Raw genomic sequence first — 21,430 nt, forward strand, 5'->3', positions numbered from 1 at the left:
GAAAGACCCAAGACTGCTACCTTTGACCATCCTTACTCTGTATCCTGTGTAATACACAGTTATAATGAAAACATAAACACAATATATTTATGTGTTTTAAAGAGTGCTGGCTTGTGACAGGAGTCACTTCTCACCAATGTAAGAAAGGTGTGTTTATGGAGGAGGCGTCCCCCATAGGTTGTTTAGCTGAAGATTTAAACTGTGGCTACTTCTGTGCTCTTCAGCCGCTTGCTCTACAAGAATGGCGTAGTCAAAGATGAATATTTAGCAAGAGGTGAAAACCTCTTTGAATAGATTTTCATTTTTTTCTTGAACGCCGGTTGGATGATAATCTGGGTACATCACTAATGACTGTAATTATGCAACTGCAAAAATCCATACATCAAGATTAACAGTTACTATAAACCCCTGTCTCATGCAGTGGCTAATTAAGGACACAAGTACTATCAGGGTGAGCGGAGAGGGTGGACATCAATGCCCTCCTGTTATAAAGGTAATCCTCTCTGTGAGACAAATAAAAAGGTCTCTAGCCTGGCCCAAAAATGACGCAAAATTACTCATCATGCTTGGAAGGGATCACCTTCTCAAAGCCCTCAATTAAGTGCAAAAATGTCCCCTCAGTAAGATAGAAATGAAAAAGACATTCTCCCTTTCTCTGTCGCTCTCAGACACTTACATTAGCTCTGATACACGTACGAGCTTTCTCATCTTTGTTTTTTGTAGACAGCGTACCTCTTTTTTTTACTGTTCGCTATGAAATAAAATGCCAGTAGGACAAGAAAAGGAAAGAGTAAAAAAATCTTGAAGGAATCTCAGAGACCAATAAAGGCATACCACTTTAATTACTTAACTGTAAGCTTTGCATGTGCAATTCAAACAAGATAGGCTTTTTTTTATAAGCAAACTGTACTCAACTTAGAGTATATATAGAAACAAAATTGTATTAAAATGATACTTCTGTGCCGGGGTGCAGGTTTCCACAAAGCATTTTGATGCTGCCAGCCCCAAGAAAAGCATCTAAGCCGCCATGTTATGTTTTATGGCCGCTGCTCTCTTATTTCTTGAAAACTAATCTAGCTCCTTGTTGCGAGCTGCTTTACTTCTGTGTAATAGGGAAGGAGTTCTGGTCCATTAACTCTCCCACTTTGTCTTGGAGGATGTGCACCAGCTCTGCTAAGACGAAGACGTGGGTGTCGTCTAAGTCCTGAATGATGAACTTCTTTCCCAAGGCATTCGTCTCATCCAAGTACAGCAGGAACTGCTTCATGGCGGGGTCGCTGCAGAGACAGACAGGCGTCAGTGATGTCATACTGTATGTACATTGTGTGCAAGCGCCTTAACTAGATAATGGAAATCAATGAAAAACATTTATAAATACAACAGAGAGCCTGCCGGATTCATCTTAAAACTGTAATTGGCCTCCTACCTTTCACACGCTTATCTTAATCTTTTTTTACTGATTTGCCATATATTTATTTTCAAGAAAAATAGGATAATAGGTATTTTCTTTGTGTCTTATTGGCTTTGCCAATGGCTTTGGTGATGTGATGCTCTACGGCGTCTGGATTTTTTCCGAGGCCGTGATGTATTGTCAAAAGAAATAAATGTAAAAAATACTGGCAGTAGCACCATTTCACTAACACATGCATGCGTGATGACATATGTGCGCGCAGGCATTAGAATGCATGCATGTGCCAAAACAATGACTAGAACAGTATTTGCTGTGCTTAACCAAAAAAGGGAAAAACGTCCCTTAAAAGTGAAGATTGGAAGGATAAAAGAAGGCAGCCAATCAAAGAAATAGTAAAAAGGCTATGCTCCAGGGGAGGGACAAACAAAAATTGGACAATCTAGCCCAAGGAAAGCCGTGGAATCAGAAGCAAGCAAATTAAAGTGACAATCAAGCCAAAAGCAATGTGCAGGCTGTAAGCCCTTGTAAGTCTAGGCCCAGCCTAAAAGGGGCATGCATTCACTACAAGTCACACACAGGTAAAAGGCAAACACCTAGGGGCTTAGTCTAAGGATTCTGCTAAAATAAGCATGACTTTTGCTGAAACCTGACTGGGAAACCCTGGCAAAGCCAATAGGCCAGACATGTATTTTCGGTTAAAAACCACATCTCTTGGTTTTTCCAATGTTATTTTGTGTGTGGAATATGCACATCTGGGAAAACACAAGCAGTGCTCCATTTTCTTTTTTTGAGAAATATCTATACATGCACTCCGCTGTAAAACACTTATGTAAGGCCACATAAAGGTAACAGGAGATCTCCTACCCAAGTTCATTCCGCTGTTCTGTTTTCAGAGCAGCCACAGCTTCACAACAGGGTAAGGCTTATTCAAAGACTCATGCTTTTCCACACTTTTTTCACAAATTTATTCTGGGTATAGCTTTCTTTGATTTATTGAAATTGGTCTTATTTGGACCGAAAGCTCCACCCTTGTACCTTACCAACTTTCAGGAAGTTCAATCCGAATAAACAACCATTTTATTGCAGTAGACTCCAACTTTTGCAATTTCCTCTCAACTACGGTACCCACAGCTTAACTTTTACATTTCCTTGCTTCTTGCGCCTCAATGTACAAGGTAAATAAGGGGGCAGGGTGGTACATTTAACACATAAGATTCAGAACGGTCACACAAATCATTTTAGACAAAGGGTTCAGTATTGTTGTTTCACCAGTGTCAGAGCAGGTTGTGTGCAGGGTGGGGGTTTTGACACTCTTGAGCCCAGATCAGGTTATATGGTTGTACTTTGGGGAGGCCTGGTGGGAGTTCAACAGTCATGTAGTTAAGATTGTGTCCTAAACTAATACATACTAGAATACGCTTTAGGTAGGTTTAAGTTTTGTCAGTATTCATTTCGGGTATGAATGACATGCAGGAACTGAAGTCATGGGGGTCCATGGTTTAGTGGAAGTTGCAAGATCGATTTGGTATGGTGGACATGTGCGATTTAGTTTTGCTAGGTTGGTTGTAGGGTTTTGTGCACATTATTGTGTATTTTGTTTCAAGATTACATTTTCTGGTCACCAGTGGCCTGGCAACATTTGGGTGCATTACAAGGTGTGGGAAAGGGAAGACTCACTTGCGGTTTTTATTTCGTCAGCAAAACCTATCAGATGAAAGTTGTTTGTTCCACCAAGTGTTGTAGCTTGCATCTACATTGTAGGAAGAACATGGATGATCTTGTACTGCATACCCTATATTCAAGAATGACATACACAACCATGTCTTTCCCCTTCCATCAATCTGAAACGTCCCATGGGCAATCTGAACCTTTGTCCATTCCAGAGCACAACAGGCTTCATTTTATGTTTCCTTTAGAGGCAACAAGCTCACTCTTGATATTGCAATTAGAACAGAAGAGCTACTAGTTTGTTTTGAAACTTGGCAACTTTGTGTTGTAAATCAGTCTGTGAAATCTGTCCACTGAATCTCTTCCCCTCGGAGTTCAGAGTGCTCATTAAATAAAAGACAGACGGCCACAAGCCCTTCAACAGTGTCCAACACTACACTTAGTCAAAATGCATTATTGAGGGAAGCATGTTTAGGAAAAACACCTGCAATTCAGTTTTTTCACTGGCCTTTGATGCCAGAATAAAACCTTAAGTAACTGATATACAAAGTCTTCGCTGAAGTGGGCTGATGTGTTAACCTGTAATTTCACCAGGATAACATCGAGGGAGTAGAACGGAAAAGGTCAACATGTTTACTGCAAACCCATAATCCTCTCTGGAGTGCGGAAAGTCTTCCAAATCACAGGGTTAAAAAATCTCCAGTAAATATTAGTTGTTGTGAAATGAGAAAGAGCTGGGTGTCATTTAGTTATCAGAAAGTGGACAAGCAAAGGATATACAGGTCTTCTTGGGAGAGAGGACATTGTGTGTGTGGGGGGGGGGGGGGACTAGAAAAGCAACACAACTAAGAGGCAGGCTCCATCTACATAATGAACAATTTAGGCATCAATTTTAGGTTTAACTCCCCAGGAGTCAGACTGGATCGGGAAAGTTTTTTCGGCAGCAGTACCTCTGCGCGTCGAAAGGTGGCCGTTAGAAATGGGATTTTTGGTAGGCGAGGGCATGTGCCAAAGCCAGGCAGAAACCACCACTCTAGTCAGGATAAGGGAGTTACACTCCTAAAATAACCCCTGCTCACCCCCTTGGTAGCTTGGTACGAGCAGCCAGGCTTATCTTAGAGGCAGTGTGTAAAGCATTTGCACAAAACCAACAGTAATACAGTGTAAGCACTACAATAGGACACCACACTAGTTCAGAAAAATATCCAATATTTTTATATACTTAAGATAAGACCAAAAACGATAAAAATCCACAATACAATACTTAAAAATCTTCAGTTATCAAAATATCCTTGAAAAACAGTTCCTTGATGTCGATAGCTCCGTCCGGGGCTATCACGGTGTCGTGAACAAACAAATCCAAACAGTCCTGGCTGACCAAGCAGCGGCGTCATCGTTGCTGAAGCGCTGTCGTCGGCTGACGAACTGGAGTCGATGGCGTCGGTAGGCCAAGCCTGCAGTGCGGGTTGATGGCGGTGCGTCATGTAACTTTACGAGCAGTGCCCTTGAACCACGGTGCAAGCAGCGGTGTAGATTTTGGCGTGGAGCGTCTTCGTCAGGGATACCAAGGCGTCGTCCTGAAGTGAGGCAGTGCGGAGTAAGGTGCCCACAGGTCGCGGTGCGAGCAGCGGCTCGGTGGCGGCGTCAGCAGGTGTCGGTGAGACCAGGGTTGTGGTGCGGCGCTGTGTCGGTGCCCTCTGGACAAGGAATCGGCAGCGGCGTCGTAGACGCGTCAGGTTGCTTTTTCTCCTGTTGCAGCACAAAACACACAGTCCCCAGTGCGGAGGGAAGAAGAGGTTGACGTCTTTGCTGTTCCAGAGACCTCTTGAACAGGGGGCAAGCTCTACCTCAAGCCCTTGGAGAAACTCACAAAAGTAGATTGCAGTCCTTTCACAGCCCAAGACAGAAGCAGCCACTGCAGGCTAACACGGCAAAGCACACAGCAAAGTGTTAGTTCCTCCTCACAGCTTCTCCAGCTCTTCTTCTTGGCAGTCTTCTTGATCCAAAAGAGTTCTATATCCCCAAATCCTTTGATCTCTTAGGCAGAGTGTGTCTGGGCCCAGCCAGAACCAGTTCTGCCTTCTCTGGTGTGACTTCCTGGCAGGAGGTGGAGACAGCATGGTCAGAGGCAGACCAGGCCCTTTGAGGTGCAAGGAAATCTCCTCCCCCCTTCCCCAATTGCAGCCCAGGTCTATTCAGCCCTTTCCTGACCCACCTAGACTATCTGGAGCCACTCCTGCTCCCCAGCCTTCTTTCATCTAAAACCCAGACAGGCAATCCACATTCCAGCAGAGGCACACGGGATGACTGAGCAAGAAAATACCTACTTTCTAAAAGTGGTATTTTCAAACACAGAATGTAAAAATCACCTTCACTAAAAGATGCATCTTTAGATTCTGAGCTCAGGCATACTAAACTTTATTATCCTACCTAATTCCCTGGGCCAGTTATGTTTATAAGATGTTATAAACAAACTCCCCATTTTGTCCTATGGGGGAACGGGTAGCCTTGCAATAGCAAAAAACAAAATTGCAGTAATTCGCTATCAGAACATGTCACACACACCAGGGAATGTCCTACCTCTCACATACACTGCACCTGGCCCACAGGGGAACCTTGGGCCTACCTTAGGGGTGGCTGACATGTAAGAAAAGGTTAGGTGAGGGACTGGCAAGTGTGCGCACTGGCCAAGTCGACATGGCAGTTACAAACTGCACGCAGACTCCACAATGGCGGATTTGAGTTACCTTTTCAGGGCTACTCACATGGGTGGCACAATCAGTGCTGCAGGCCCACTAGTAGCATTTGATTCACAGGCCCTGGCACACTAAGTGCACTTTACTAGGGACTAACAAGTAGATCAAATATCCAATCATGGAAACGCCAATCCATAACACCATTTACCACCGGAGCACTTGCACTTTACCACTGATCAGCAGTGAGAAAAGTACGCAGAAACACTATGCCAGAGTCAAAACCAGGAGGTCAGAAAGCAAAAACTCAGGAGAAACATGCCAAAAGATGCCAAGTCGAACAGTGGCGTCGGTTGGCTCAGCGTCCGTTGTCGGCGTCGTGGTCGCCAGGATGACGTCAAGGCAGCTACTTATACGCCACCCTCGCATGCTGACGTTAGTTCTTTCTTTTTCCGCGCCAGCCAGTGCAGATCCGGGAAGAGATGTACCTCAGTCATTTTTTGACTACGTTTTTCTCGACTTCTTGTTTCGAGTCTCCGACTCCGAACAGGTGCACGAGGGATGCCCGGTTTGAAGGCCTGCGGTTCCTGTGTCCGACTGATGTCGGTGACGGATCCGCACCGCGTGTGCCTCTTTTGCCTAGAATGCGACCACGGCCCCAACGTGTGCTCCGACTGTCGGTCGATGGCGCCGAAGGCTTTGCGGGAGCGGTCTCGGAAGCTGCTTGAACGCCAACAGTCGGCTCTGCGCCGTTCGAAGTCCCGGTCGAGAGGGAAGTAGAGGGACCGGTTGCGGAGCCACCGCCCGTCCGGTTCGAAATCGTCGAAGTCTTCACACTCTGGGTCGGGTAAGTCGAAGCATAAGAAGTCGTCGAAGAAGCATAGTTGCTCTTCGACTTTTCCTCATCGGTCAGCCAATCCGACGAGGCACGCTAGTGGTCCCACCCCCGTGGCTCCGCACGCGGAGCCCGAAGGGTCGACTCTGAGCTTCCTTCCCTTTCCGGGACCCGGAGCGACCCCCACCCAGCTTTGTACGTTCTGCGAGGCGATGCATGCCATCTTTGGGCGGACCAACCCCGCCAGCGGACCAACCCCGCCAGCGGACCAACCCCGCCGGCGGACCAACCCCGCCGGCGTGCCTTTGGGCCCTGCGGACTCGGTTGGGGGGCTAAGGTCTTCACTGCCAACGGCTCCGGCGCCGCACACCCCCTTGGATCCAGGCCTGGATCCAGATTGGCACCGGTTGACCTTGTTACACCTCCACCGGCGCCGCTTCCTACGGCACCACTATCGCATTCGGCGCCGGTTGGCTCCCCGGCCAGCGGCAACTCAGGCCTCCTTCCCGACGTGGACACGGAGCCGGACCGGCGTTGTCCGACGCCGGATCCGGCCCCGGGTGGGGTTTTCATGCCCCTGTTCACTCCTGGGGTCCCTTCCAACAACAGTGGCACCCAGAGGATGAGGAGGAGGAGGACTGGGAGGGGTCAGGTGAACCTTTACCGGTCCAGCTAGATAGTGAGCAGGACTAGAGAGAGGAACTGGGAGATCCTAGTGGTCTTCACCCGACCGTGGCATGTTGTCTTCTCCTACCGTGGCTACGGAGGAGGGAGTGTCATACGCTGTGGTGTTGCGTAGGGTGGCCGAGGCTCTCAACCTCGAGCTTCCTACAGTGGCGGTCACAACTAACCTCCTTACTGAGGCGCTTCGGAGCCCCTGTTGCCGTTTAATGAGGCCCACATCGACGTCCTTTTGGGCACATAGTCCAGGCCCAACGGGAAGGCTCCCGTGGACAGGATTATCACCAGACGCCACCGCCGGGCTCTGGGCGTCCCCACTTTCCTCTCCCAACACCCCACCCCGGAGAGCTTGGTGGTCCAAGCCTCCACCTCCAAAAGCACCTTCCCTACTGCTCCTCCGGAAAAGGAATCCAAAAAGCTGGACCATCTTGGCAAGAAAAGTTTCTCTTCCGCTGGTTTAGGATTTTGGTCCGTAAACATCTCATGTCTCTTGGGCCGTTATTCGCACTCCGTGTGGGATACAGTGACTTCACTCTTCTAATTCAATCTCCTTATTTCGCTTATGTGGTCATAGCGCTGAGATACCCTCATGGGGTGATTCGTGTGCTTTACAAGTGAAATAAATAAATAAAACAAGTCCTGCCTCAGTGTCCGGAGGAGGCCCAGGCAGTGCTCTCCCAGGCTGTCGCCGCTGGGACAGATGCAGCTAAGTTTATGATCCGTTGTGGGCTGGACACCACAGACTCTCTGGGCAGGACCATTTCAACGTCTGTAGCGCTTCGCCGCTACACCTGGATGAGGTCCACTGGCTTTTCAGGTAATGTCCAGAACACTTTGATGGACATGCCTTTTGAAGGCTGTCGCCTTTTTGGCGACAAAGCAGACAACGCCCTAGAGTGCTTCAAGGACTCACGGGCTACAGCCAAGTCCTTGGGCCTCTCCTCCTGTCCGGTGCAGTCTGCTTTTCGCCCCATTCGTGGCTGCAGAAGGGGTGCCCTGCTACATCCCACCCAGGGCCACAGGCCGCAAGTTGCACGGCCAGGGACGTGGAACAAACCGGCGAGGTTCTGAGCCAGTCCACAAACCCCTCCCCCCGCTCCCCCCCTCTGCAGCAGCCTGCAAACCCTCCTAGTCTGACCTTTCAGGCCCATCAAAAACCAGTGGGCGGCAGGATTTGCCAGCACCTCCCCCACTGGTACACCATCACTTCTCCAGCAAGAAGTTATGGCTCTCTTGGCCAAGGGAGCCATCAAGCACGTTCCTGTCCCAGAAGTAGGTAGTGGTTGTTACTCCCACTACTTTCTGGTCCCCAAGAAGGACAGGAGCCTGCTGCCTATCTTGGACCTCAGGGACGTCAATCGCTTCCTTCGGAAGGAGAAGTTCAAAATGTTGATGCTTGCTCAGGTCTCGTCAGCCCTCGACCCACAAGACTGGATGGTAGCGTTGGACTTACAGGACGCTTATTCTCACTTCCCCGTCCTGCCGCCCCACTGGCGTTACCTGCGGTTTACAGTAGGCTACAAGCACTTTCAGTTCACCGTGCTCCCCTTTGGCCTTACCAGCGCCCCTCGGGTGTTCACGAAAGTGATGGCAGTGGTCGCAGCTCTTCTGCGCAGATCAGGGGTTTCAGTCTTCCCCTATCTGGACGACTGGTTGTTGAAGGCGGGCTCGCCCCTGGCAGTCGTCTCCCACCTCCAGACTACGGCCGACCTCCTGCATATGCTAGGGTTCTCCATCAATGTGCCGAAGTCGCACCTGATTCCCTCTCAGAAGCTCCTCTTCATTGAAGCAGTTCTGGACACAACACGGTTTCAGGTCAGTCCTCCCAAACAGCGAGTCCGGGATATTCGGGATAGGATTCCGATCTTTCAGTCTCTGTCCTGGGTTTCGGTCAGAATGACCCTGAGGCTGCTGGGCCTCATGGCCTCCTGCTGATCGATCATGCCAGGCGGCATATGCGGGCTCTGCAGTGGGACCTAAAGTTCCAGTGGGCTCAGCATCAGGGGAATCTGTTAGATTGCGTCCAGATCTCGGAGGGCACTGCTCGACAACTGCAGTGGTGGCTCACAAACCAGGATTCGGTCAATGACAGATCCCTCTCCCTTCCCCAACCAGACCACACTGTGGTGATGGATGCCTACCTTCTGGGATGGGGCGGCCACATGGGAGAGTCGGAGATCAGAGGTCTTTGGTCTCTGGCGGAGTCCGGGCTTCACATCAACCTTCTGGAGCTCCCGGCGATTCATCTTGCACTGAAGGCATTCCTTACCTCTGTCCGGGGAAGAGTAGTGCAGGTGTTCACGGACAACACCACTGCCATGTGGTATTGCGAGAAACAGGACAGGTTGTGATCGTGGACTCTATGCCATGAGGCTCTCCACCTCTGGACATGGCTGGAACATCAAGGCATTTCCTTGGTGGTTCATCACCTGGCAGGTTCTCTGAACGCCAAGGCTGACGAACTCAGCTGCAGATGCATGATGGATCACTAATGGCGTCTTCACTCGGAGTTGATGCAAGGTCTCTTTCAACAGTGGGGAGAGCCTTGGTTAGAGCTATTTGCCACCGAAGAGAACGCGCAATGTCATCAATTCTGCGCTTTGGAATTTCCAAGGCGGCACTCGCTCGGCGACGCTTTTCGTCACGAGTGGAGTTGTGGTCTGTTGTACGCCTTTCCGCCTATACCACTTCTGCGCAGAGTGCTGAAGAAGATCAGGCGCGACCGGGCCCAAAGTCATTCTTGTGGCTCCGGATTGGGCACGAAGAGTCTGGTATCCTGAGCTGCTCAACATGGCCATAGATCCTCCGATCAGACGGCCTCTTCGGGAGGGTCTTCTGTCGCAGCAGCATGGGATAGTCCTCTACCCGAACCTGTCCAGTCTCCACCTCCTTGTGGGGAGATTGAGCGGCGGCAGTTGACGTCTTTCGACCTGCCTCCTGAAGTCTGTGACGTAATCTTGCCAGCCAGGCGTCCCTCCACAAAGACAGTATACGCCTGCAGGTGGAACAAATTTGTGGCATGGTGCACAGCAAAGGCTGTGGATCCCCTTTCTGCCCCTCTTTCTGAAGTATTCTTGTTCCTTCTCTCTTTTAGCCCAACAGGGCTCTGCTCTAGGCACTATCAAGGGCTACCTTTCTGCCATCTCTGCCTTCCTTCGGATGCCAGATCATCCATCTCTTTTCAAGACTCCAGTAGTTAACCATTTCTTAAAAGCCTTAACACATCTTTTTCCTCCAATCCCTTTCGTTATGCCTCATTGGGACTTGAATCTTGTGCTAACTTATTTAATGTGCGCTACCTTTGAGCTGCTTCATAATTGTCCTTTACGTCTCTTGACTCTTAAGACTGCTTTCCTGGTAGCCATCACTTCTGCTAGAAGGGTGATTGAGCTCCAGACTCTTTCTTAGAAACCTCCTTTGTCTCTTCATCCGGACAAGGTGGTTCTCAGGACCCGTCCATCCTTTCTTCCTAAGGTGGTCACTGCCTTTCACATCGGGCAGACCAGTACTTTGTCCACCTTCTTCCTGCATTCTTCAAAGGAAGAAAGAAGCTTCACCGTCTGGACCCAAAACGTGCGCTCTCCTATCTGGATCGCACAAAGCAGTTCTGGGTGGATGATCAACTTTTTGTTGGTTACGTGGGTGCAAAGAAGGGTCGGGTCGTACACAAACACACCATTTCTCGGTGGGTCATGTTGTGTATTAAGGTTTGTTACTCTCTCGTTAAAAAGGAGCCTCCAGTCGGGCTACGCATTCTTTCCACCAGGACGACGGCAGCCACTACTGCCTTGGGAAGGGGAGTGCCTCTTAATGACATCTGTCAGGCAGCCACGTGGGCATCGCTGCACACATTCACCAAACACTACTGCCAGGACAGCCAAGTCCGGAGAGACGGCTTCTTTGGCCGTTCTGTTTTCCAGGATTTTCTGGTGTGATCTTGGTTCGCAGGCCCACCACCGGGGTTGGTATTGCTGGGGTATGTATTCTAAGGTAAGAAATCTATAACTAACGTGTTGCTTTCAGATGCACAAGTTACTTACCTTCGGTAACGATATATCTGTAAGACACATTAGTTAGTTATAGATTCCTTACCGCCCCACCCATCTTCCCTTGATTTCTAGAGTTAAAGACATTCTTTCAGGGCCCTAGTTTTGTGCACCAATGGTCAGTGTCTTGCACGGCTCTGTGTTTCTGGTGTGGAAAGTCGTGTACAGAACTGACGTCAGCACGCGAGGGTGGTGTCTAAGTAGCTGCTGCGACATCATCCCGGCGACCACGACGCCACCTTCTGACGCCACCTTCTGACGCGCAGAGGTACTGCTGACGAAAAAACTTTCCGGATCCAGTCTGACGCCTGGGGGTAATTCTAAGGTAAGGAATCTATAACTAACTAATGTTTCTTACAGATATATCTTTACCGAAGGTAATTAACTTGTGCATCATGTAGCTTTGTATTGTACATTGCTTATGTATAACAATCAATATCTCAAGAGAAAGACAAAACAAAACATGACATTCAAACCATACTAGGCATCAATTTTAGGGTGAAAGATTGCACGTTGCCCTGGTCATTCACCACATTGGTCACAAACCTAAGGAGCGTAATGAGCAGTTGCTATAAATGGGGATATGGAAGAACACATCTTAAGGTCTATAAAAGAGCATTGCCGTCAGCTAAAAATCCAAAAAGATCTTGTGCTAGAGGCACCATATTACCTCTATGTCCCTCGTCTTCGACCCAGTCATTACCAATGAGGTATATTCCACTGACAGGAAACAAAACAGGAAATGCTTTTAGGCTTCACCCACCCTCCAGCCAGGGGCTATAATTATATAGCCAACAGAAAGCACTTCCTGTTTTGTTTCCTGTCGCTGGACATGACTGGGAACGCTGGGGTAGGAGATGGGCACTTAACTGCTACATGCTTGTCCTGTAGTTTTCTCCTTTGCTGGGCTCTCTGGGTGCTTCTGGATCTTTGTGGGAGCTGCTGGAGTTGTGACACCTGGCTTCCTGGATTTTGACCGGTATTCCGTTTCCTGTGCTGCTGGGCTGCACTGGTCTCCTGGAGTCAGTGGTGAGTCTTCTGCCCCAACTTGTTCACACAATGTTTAATACCCAAATGGGTGCACAGGCTCTTCCTTGCGGCCTACCGAGGCCCTGTAGTTGCTCAAGCAGTGTGGTAGCCCTCCCCCGGCAGCCTCTATGGTAAAGGACGCTCGGGCTGGGATATGGATATATATATATATACCTGGTGTGGTTGCCTTTCTTTTAGCCATTCAAGAGATTATAGACTGGTAAGACAAGCTGCTTTACATTCCTTCAAGACTTAGCCTGAAGGCTGCTCTCCATAGCTACCACTAGGATAGCTTTCAATAAAGGTTGTTTGGATTGGTGCAAGGTGCCCACTATAACTAGTGGGCAGCATATACCAGGCCAACTTCTCACACATCTTCTCACCATCCGTGCTCAACATATCCGGGGTTTTGACAATGTGGTGGCGGATGCCTTGAGTCGCAGGTTTCCATCCTCTCTGAACCTGTGCCCCTCTCTCCCAGAAATTTATGGTTGCTCTGCCGGGGGTTCGGCACTCCCAAGATAGACTTATTTGCCTCCAGGACCAATGCTCTGCTTCCCCGCTTTTGTTCCCGGGTGCCGGAGTTGGGGGCTTGGTGGATGGAGGCCTGGTCTCTCCTGTGGCAACCTTGGTTGCTGTACACCTTCCCTCCTCTTCCTCTGATTCCGTCATTCTTGCTGAAGGTGCAGCGAGTGGGGGCCCAGGTGGTGGCTGTCTTACCTCACTGGCCTCGGAGGTCCTTGTTCCCGTTGTTGCCGAGTCTGGCGGTGGGTCCTCCTTGGATTCTGCCTCGCTGCCTGTCGCCCCGGAGGTCGACATTTCCCTCCCTCCTGGTCCCTCACCGCGGGGGTCCGGAGTTTGCCTGACCACCTCATCACGGTGATGCAGGCCTCCCGTAGGAAATCCACTCTGTCGTCCTACTCTAAGCATTGGGCTTCCTTATCTTCCTGGTGTTCTGGGCTTGGTGTTTCTCCTACCTCTTGCCCTGTCGCTTCTATCCTTCAGTATTTTCTGGATGGGTTTCAGAAGAACTATGATCGATCTACTCTGAAGGGCCAGTGTGCTGCTATTCGGGCTTTCCCGGGATCCAATTTCACTACCGTCTTCGCATGGGTTGTTGGTTTCTCTGTTGTTCCGGAGTTTATCTCTCTCCTCTCATTCTGCTCATTCTCCAGTTCCTCCTTGGGATCTTTCTTCGGTCCTGTGTGCTCCGCAGTCCTCTACCTTTGAGCCTTTAGAGTCGGTTGACCTTAAATTCCTATCTTTTAAGGTGGCTGTTCTCCTTTTTTTGCGTTTCTTGGATGACGCGTGGTCCTCTCTTTGGATCCTGGGTGTGTTCCTAAGATTCGTTCTAGGTTTCATTCTTCTCAGGAGTTGATCCTCCCTTCTTATGCCCTTCTCCTTCCTCTCCTGCTAAGCTGTTGTTGCACACTATTGATGTGAAGCGTGCCTTATCTCTCTATCTTGAATGCTCTGCGGTGTTTCGTTCTTCCGACTCTCTCTTTGCGACTTTTGGTCTGGCTGGTCGGGGGAAGGCTGCTTCCCGTCTTACCCTGGGTCGCTGGATCAAGTCTGTCATTTCTCTGGCTTATCAGGGCTCTGGTTTGCCTTGTCCTTCTGGGGTTCAGGACCGTTCCACCAGGGGTGTCTCTGCTTCCTGGGCTGCTTTTCATGGGGTTCCCTTGATAAGATCCATTGGGATGGAACTTGGGCTTCTGATTCTACTTTTGTGAAGCATTATCGTTTGAATTGTGCTCTGACTGACAGGACGAATTTTGGTTGTGGTGTGTTTCGTGCTGTGGGGCGTATTCCCCCCACCTGATTCTGTGTATTTATTAATGTATTTTCACTTGCTGCACTCCACTTTTGTTTTCAGTCTGTGTTCTGTGTGTGGTTTGCCAAAGGCCTTCCTGTGTGGTTGCTTTGGTATGCCTCATTAGTAATGACTGGGTCGAGGACGAGGGACGTAGAGGTAATGCTATGATTACTTACCGGAAATCCCCTTAACTCTTAGTCCTACTCGTCCTCGATCCAGTCATGCTTAATACCCACCCTCCCTGTGCAGGCATTTGTTGCTTGGTATGTCAGGAAGTGCTTTCTGTTGGCTATGTAATTATAGCCCCTGGAAGGAGGGTGGGTGGAGCCGAAAAGCATTTCCTGTTTTTCGTCCTGTCAGTGGAATATACCTCATTAGTAATAACTGGGTCGAGGACAAATAGGACTAAGAGCAATGAGGATTACCGGTAAGTAATCATAGCATTAAAGGACTCCAAGGGAGCAAGTTGCTGAAAACATGGAAGCCCAGGATAGTGGGAAAAGCCTCATAACCCCAAGATCACCACAGAAAAGGGATAATAAAATCCTTAATTGCCATCTACTTCTAGTACCACCTGCATAGCTCCCAGCAATAGACATGTTTATGCCTTGAAGAGGATCATAGAGGAAACTGGATGAACATAGAAAGGGAACTAAGGGGGGAGAAGTGCAGGCTTAAGCCCTTGCTCTGCCCGAGCGTCATGTGTAATCACCATACTAGCAAGGAGGAAGTGAGAGCTCCAGAGTTCTGGAGGGCAAGGAGCTCTGCAAGAACATGTAGTTAGGGGAGCTGGACAAGCCTTGAGTAGGCAGCCCTACCACGTTTCCTAGGACCATGCATAATTAGCTGCTCCAGTCCATGTTTTTCCTTTGCATTCTAGAACTTACAGCCTTGCTTATTCCATTATAAAAACAAGTCCTTCCATGCAAAAGAGAAACCAAACAAACATGGACAGGAGCAGTGAGTCACACATAGATGGAGGAAACTTGCCAGATATGGGTAAAGAATAGCAACGGGCGACTGGGGTGGTGGGGTATGGGGGTTTGATGTGTGGTGTGTGTGGGTGGGTGTTGAAGGAGACTCTTAAGGACCTGAAAGGAGAGTGAGCTGCAAGGGCCTGGAGAAAAGGAACAAAACCTAGAGCCAGTGCTAGAAATTAAGGTGGTAGGGACTGCTGCAGGAATAAGCAGGTTTTGGGACACTACATAAATTCAGGAGGTAGTTAGGGAGATCCAGGAGTGGGCAATACTGGAATCAACAGTGAGAAACCTGCATGTGCCTGGAGTGGGGAAACAAAATTAATGGCCCATTCCTGGACCCTTCATAGCCCACCAAAACCTCCAATGTAGAATACATTTTAATAAACTTGCTAGTCTTATTGATCAATTAAATCCCCAAAATATGCATGTTAGCTTGACAGGGACTTGAGACAAACATTGTGCTCATGTGGGGGAGGGGGCACTGCCTTACAAAGGCTGAAATAACAGACTGAGAGACATAGATGTGCATTTACAATGATAGTCATCTTTAGAAGTGGGAGAGGTGTAGGATGAGGAGTTTAGGGTGATAGGAACTTTGTGACGAGGTGGGGTTTGAGCACCACCTAAGTAGCAAATCAGAGGTGTAAAGGAGGTCATCTCATAGTCCGGCCATATGCAGAGAATGGCTGTTGGTGTGAGTGTGTGTTGTTTGCGAGTCTTTTTGAAATTCCAATCATGAGGGGATGTACTCATAAAAGTGCATGTACCACTTTACATGTTAAGAGGCAAGGTAGTCAGTCAGGTTTACTCAACTGCAGTGTCTTATAGGTCTCACAAGAAAGTCTGAAGTAGATTCAGACTGGGAGAGGACCACTGCATTTCTTTCAAGGTAAGGGAAGATATGCTTGAACTATTTTTCTTGTTAATTAGTCACCAGAGTTTCACAATCTAAAAAGGAGGATAATTCATTTATTGCCTCCCTTCAGAAGGTCTGGAGTACACCACTTCCCCAACTTGCGTGTTAGAAGGTACTGATGGAGCAAGGACTCGTAGAAAAGAGACTTGCTGGAAGGCAATCCTCTCATAATAACTCGTAACGTTATACTAATTAATGTATTGTGTAATTAATACGCACAACATTTCAAATATCAAGAATAAGAGAAGCTTGCATATGTGTCTTATTAACAAGTAACTCAAGTGAAATCTAAAATGGCCGCTAATGCGGGAAATTGCATTGCGCATGCATCAACTATGCCTACCTAGTGATGACGAGCTTATGCTTGGAGGAAATTCTCTGCACTTGCGCAGACACCTCCAAAATGGCTGCTTGAAAACTCACATGCTAAGCATCTGCTTTGCTGGAACTAAATGATACTATTTTTACTAATTGCTAATCGGAGGATTGCATTTATAAGCAAAGGGGACTAGAGTAGAGATAGGTGGTATACAGTGAAATAGTTTTATTTTGAAACTAATATACCTTTTCTTGACTTTTGCTATTAGTTCGTATTTGGGCCTCCTGAGAGAGACCGTGGACAATTGCGAAGTGCGAGTTCACTACTACTGAAACCACAATTCTTCCACAAAAAGAGAACTGGTTGCAGAGCTTTCTCAGGGATTGCACCGAAGATTTGGAACTCCCTACCTCCAGTGGTACGTGGAATCTCTTCCTTTACATCCTTTAAAAAAGAAGTAAAAATGCTTCTAATGAACAAATTCACATCGTAAGACTATAATTCTATGTTGACCTCTAGTCACCTATGCGATCCATATATTATTGCTTACCTCTATTGCATTGAAGACGAATACCGAATGTATGTTTCTACTCCAACCACCTATGGTTTATTAACTGTGTATTGTGAAGCATTCTGTTTCCCTCGTGGATCATTCCTTGTTGACTACTAGTCACCTATACTATCCATATACTGATATCTACCTCTTTTGTACTGAATGGCGAATACTGAATATATATACTACCTCCACCATTCCAATGTTTAATTACGGTATATTGTAAAGCACTCTGATAACCTTGTGGGTCATGTTCGCGCTATATAAAACTTTATAAATAAATAAATGTGACCCGTTACACATGCGCAGTTTAAGTGAGCCAGAAGCCGCACTGTCATCCTTGAATGTCATCCCAGAAAAGAATCAGCAACATGCCCTGGGAATCATCCTGATGTCCTGTGAAAGGAAGAAACTTGCACCAAAATGTATACTTTGTTATGATAAAAATGTGAATACGGGTGGGAATAAAGATTATTGAATAAAGATTAAGGGGAGGGATCACTTGACAATGAACTAAAGAAAGTTGACTGAAACCTGATATGGTGTGATGATCATCCCTTTTGCCTGTCCAACCAGAATTAGGAGTTCTATGAGATTGAAACATTAAGGGGTGGTACATGGCATTAGAAGGGTATAATTGAGGTAGTTTAGTTAATTAGTTAGAACAGAGAGAGACCGGAATGCTGCAGAGCTCGGGATGCTGTCGGAGTATTGAGTGAATGCAGAAGAAGAATCCTATTGCAGACTTAGAAGATAAGCCAAACATTTAGAACAAGATGTTCGCGGAAGATTCGAGGAGGAAGATATTGTCAGAGAGGGGTGTGACGCAGGCGTCGGATCTAGAAGAGGTCATCTTATCCTGTCCTGAATCCGGTCCTGAATTCTGAAGCCTTTGTCTCCTGTCCTTTCCCAACTCCTTGGCTAAGGGGTCAGTTTTCACACCATCCTAGGTAACTATAATGTTCTGCAGAGTTTAATTTGTACTGCTCTCTCTATCCTCTCCTATCCAAAGTACAGTCATTGAAAGTCTTATTGTTCTGAATCATTCCTCCTTTCCATGGGTGACGGAGACTGCTCTGTTCTTTAAACTTGGCTCACAGGAATTTCATTTAGATAAACATTGAAAATCTTCCGGAGTCTGAGGTTATTTCCATTGTAAATAAAGTAGATTAAATTCTTTTCATTTCACCATCAACTAGTTCAACTAATGGTCCATTGACCAGAGGAAAGAACTTTTTGATCTGTGAAAGATTTGGTTAGAAATGCTAGAAAACTAAATCTCAGACAGACAATTATAAAATTGACCCCAGTGGATTAAACTGGACTGTGTGAATGTGTGTGTTTATGGGCCCAAGGTGAGTATGAGGTATTAGAGCATCTGAGGCTGGTTTAACGCTGGATCAGTGCCCTTGTTTGCAATGCATTTTATACATGTGGGTCTTCGAACCATGCCCATTCTAAGAGGTCTAGTTCTGTTGCAATACGCTCTGTGTAGAGCATTGCATTTCAAGCTGTACCAGTTGGAGTCCTGCTTTTACCGCTACTCTTTATGTTCATAATTACTGCCTCCCACTCTATGTTGTCCAGTGGGACTAGGTAATTTTGCTATGTCTCCCTCAATTTTCCTAGGCAGTCTGGGTTGTTTATAATTAGGGTTTTGTATATACTCAGTATTGCTCCATTGCCGTACTTGTCCTTAAAGACGCTACTTTCTACTGTGGTTGTGTTGATTATTGTTGTCCAATTTATGTTCTTTGTTCTGAGGGCCTGTCTGAGATGGGCATATGTGTATGGTTTGGTCTGAACCACATTCTTAGTCTTCTTGCAGGCTGTCAAACTTTTTCAGATCTTCTTCCTCCATTAAGTCTCCATTCTTGAGAATCCTCTGATGTCCCCCTGCCTGAATCCTTCCAGTTGACATGTTTCTTCCCTTATGCAAGTTTGTAGGTCCATCGCCAGTGTATCTAACTGAATAAATGCGTCATTCATTTCAGTAGCCATATAACTGTGTCATCTGTGTCAGAGGGTGTCAACCGTTAACTACTAGTAGTTGAAAAGTCCAATAATCTGGGAGTGCTATGCCACCCGCATACATGCATTTTTAAAAGACTCTATGTTCTGCGCAAAGAACAACATTTTTGGGGAGTAATGTTTTTTCAAAGACTTAAACCCTTCTGCGGTTATTGTACATCTTTGATCCTGCCTGTCCTCAATAAAAAAGTACTTTTTTTAAAGGCCCTATTTACCCAGTTTATTATGCACCCAGAGTAATCTTCAAACTTCATAAATAGATTCAATATCCCAGGTAAAAGGTTTTTGTTGGGTTGGCTACACATAAGAGTATATTGACTGCATATAACAATATTTATCTTCTTCAACCATACCGGGTGAAAGTCCCACCATAATAGCCAGGGCTCTGAAACAACATGCCATTGGTTCTAGACACGGTGCAAAGAGCAACAGAGAGACTGACACACCTGCCTAACCTTCTTTCTTTTTGTAACATTTTTATTGACATTTTCACATTTTTAATACCGTACATCATTCAAGTCCGTCCAATAATTATGGCATAAAGTACAGTATGCGGTATCACACATCAGCTGTAGAACCTGCCGTAGAATCGGTAGAAAGATGATGCGATCAAGTACGAGACAATGTGTGTACCCTAGGGGTTCGGATGGATAATATGTCACTTGAACTGGGGTGTAACACAGGTGTAAACTAGGGGAAGGGCATGGAAGTTCACCTCCGGACCTCGTAACCGAGTGCACGGGCTGTCGTGTGGGTGTAGCGCCTCAATGAATTGTGCTTGGACCTCCTCTTAGGGTTGACCGGCAACCGTAATTGTATGTACTATCAGGCTGTTTGAGACTTCTCTATCGGGGCCAATGGTGTGAGTGTGTCGTCTGTAGGGTCCTCGCCAGGGGTCCACTGCTTGAATCAATATAACAACATGGCCCATTCCATAGATATAGGGTTCTTGCGGACCCCTCTCACCTCCTCCTCCCGCAATGTCTCCTCCTCTGCTGCCGCCCATTTATGTGTCGCTCCCACCCAAGCTGCCAGTGCTGCCTAACCTTCTTTCTTGTGTTAGTTCCATTCACAATGCTCCATTCAAACTGGTCCTGGATGTTGGAGTCCTGTCGAAAAGGAACACCCACATTCTGAAATTCAGGTCTGAACCGCAGTACTAATGCCAGGCAAGTTGAGTCAAGTTGAGTCAATGGAATCAAATGCCTATTTAGAATGGAGTGATTTAACCAGCTGTTCTTTCATAGTTCATAACTCTACCCAGCAAATGATATCAAAGTTTTCACCTATTACTACTGCTTCTTCCCTCGCCAACTGTCTGGACTTGTACAGTTTTGTGTAGTAGTCTGTGAAGGGTTGTGCTATTTATGTATCTACGGCTGCTGTCTCCCCACTATCTGTCTTTAGTTCACCGACCCATGTAGCCTCTACTCTTCTGTGTCTCCGCCATGCCAATAGGAACCGCACCTTGTCCCCCACTCTGTATAACCTTTTTTGTGTACTCAGGTATTTCAGACTTGCTGCTTTATCAGTTTATGTTCTGTATTCTTTCATAATTAGGTCTAGTTATCATAGGTCTCCATCTTTCGGGGATATTCACTACAAATTTTCTGAGTCTCTGTAGTTTCTCTTTCAGGAAGGCTACTTTTTACATCTAAGTTTCTGATTAATCAGGTTTTGTGCTTTTATCCAGGTGTACTGTTTTATATGCCTCCCACAGGATCCCTGGGGAATCTACTGTCCCTTTGTTCTCTTGAAAATATTCGATTGTTTCAGCTTGGATTGCTGCTGTGAGTTTGTGATCTTTAAGAAACATGATGTTTGTGCTTTTTCTTGATGTGGTCTTTAAAGAACAGAGGAACCACTGTGAAACCCTGGAGATTTAGCACAGAAGTAAAGAATGGGAGAGATGCCATCTAAGTTCATTTTGTCGAGTTACTCCTGGTTGAGGGGCAGAGGTTACCTACATTTAGAAGAACAAACTCCGTCTTTTTGGGCTCAGATTCAGACATCTGGTTTAGTTGCATCTAGGCAAGTGTGTTGTTAGTGGACCAAACTATGTGGTATAGGTGGGAGGGGGGCCATCAACATAAATGTTTAACCCCTTCAATGCCCATGACGAGATGGTCTCGTCATGGGCCGCGGTTGCGCTGTGCCCATGACGAGACCATCTCGTCATGATCCCCGCCCGCTAATGAAACGCCCGGCACAGGGCGTGGAAAGGGCGGGGCACTGAAGAGGTTAAAGCAATGTTTTGTCTCCAAGCAGAGGTTAAACATCCTAGGAACACAAGACAGGAATTGCAGGAGTTCTTGAGGATTCCATCTCTAAAAGAGGAACATGCTAGAGTGGTCCTCGATGAACCAATTTTATTTCTGAGATACTCACATATGGACGGGCATTTTAATTAATATCTGAAAAATCTCACATTAATAGGGTAGTTCTGAATGAC

At 47.1% G+C, this 21,430-nt stretch overlaps 1 protein-coding gene across 1 annotated transcript in view; it reads right to left on the reverse strand.

The window, feature by feature from the left end:
- Positions 1–817: 817 nt before the first annotated feature.
- The window catches only part of GTF2H5 (general transcription factor IIH subunit 5), a 74,904-nt gene continuing 54,291 nt past the window's right edge, over positions 818–21,430 (reverse strand). Inside the window, exon 3 of the mRNA XM_085612161.1 lies at positions 818–1,277. Within this exon, the coding sequence (XP_085468287.1) occupies positions 1,097–1,277 (181 nt within the window). The 3' untranslated portion in view covers positions 818–1,096. The remainder of the gene's footprint in view (positions 1,278–21,430) is intronic.

Source organism: Triturus cristatus, chromosome 6, assembly GCF_964204655.1.
Source record: "Triturus cristatus chromosome 6, aTriCri1.1, whole genome shotgun sequence".
In the NCBI taxonomy this organism is placed as follows: domain Eukaryota; kingdom Metazoa; phylum Chordata; class Amphibia; order Caudata; family Salamandridae; genus Triturus; species Triturus cristatus.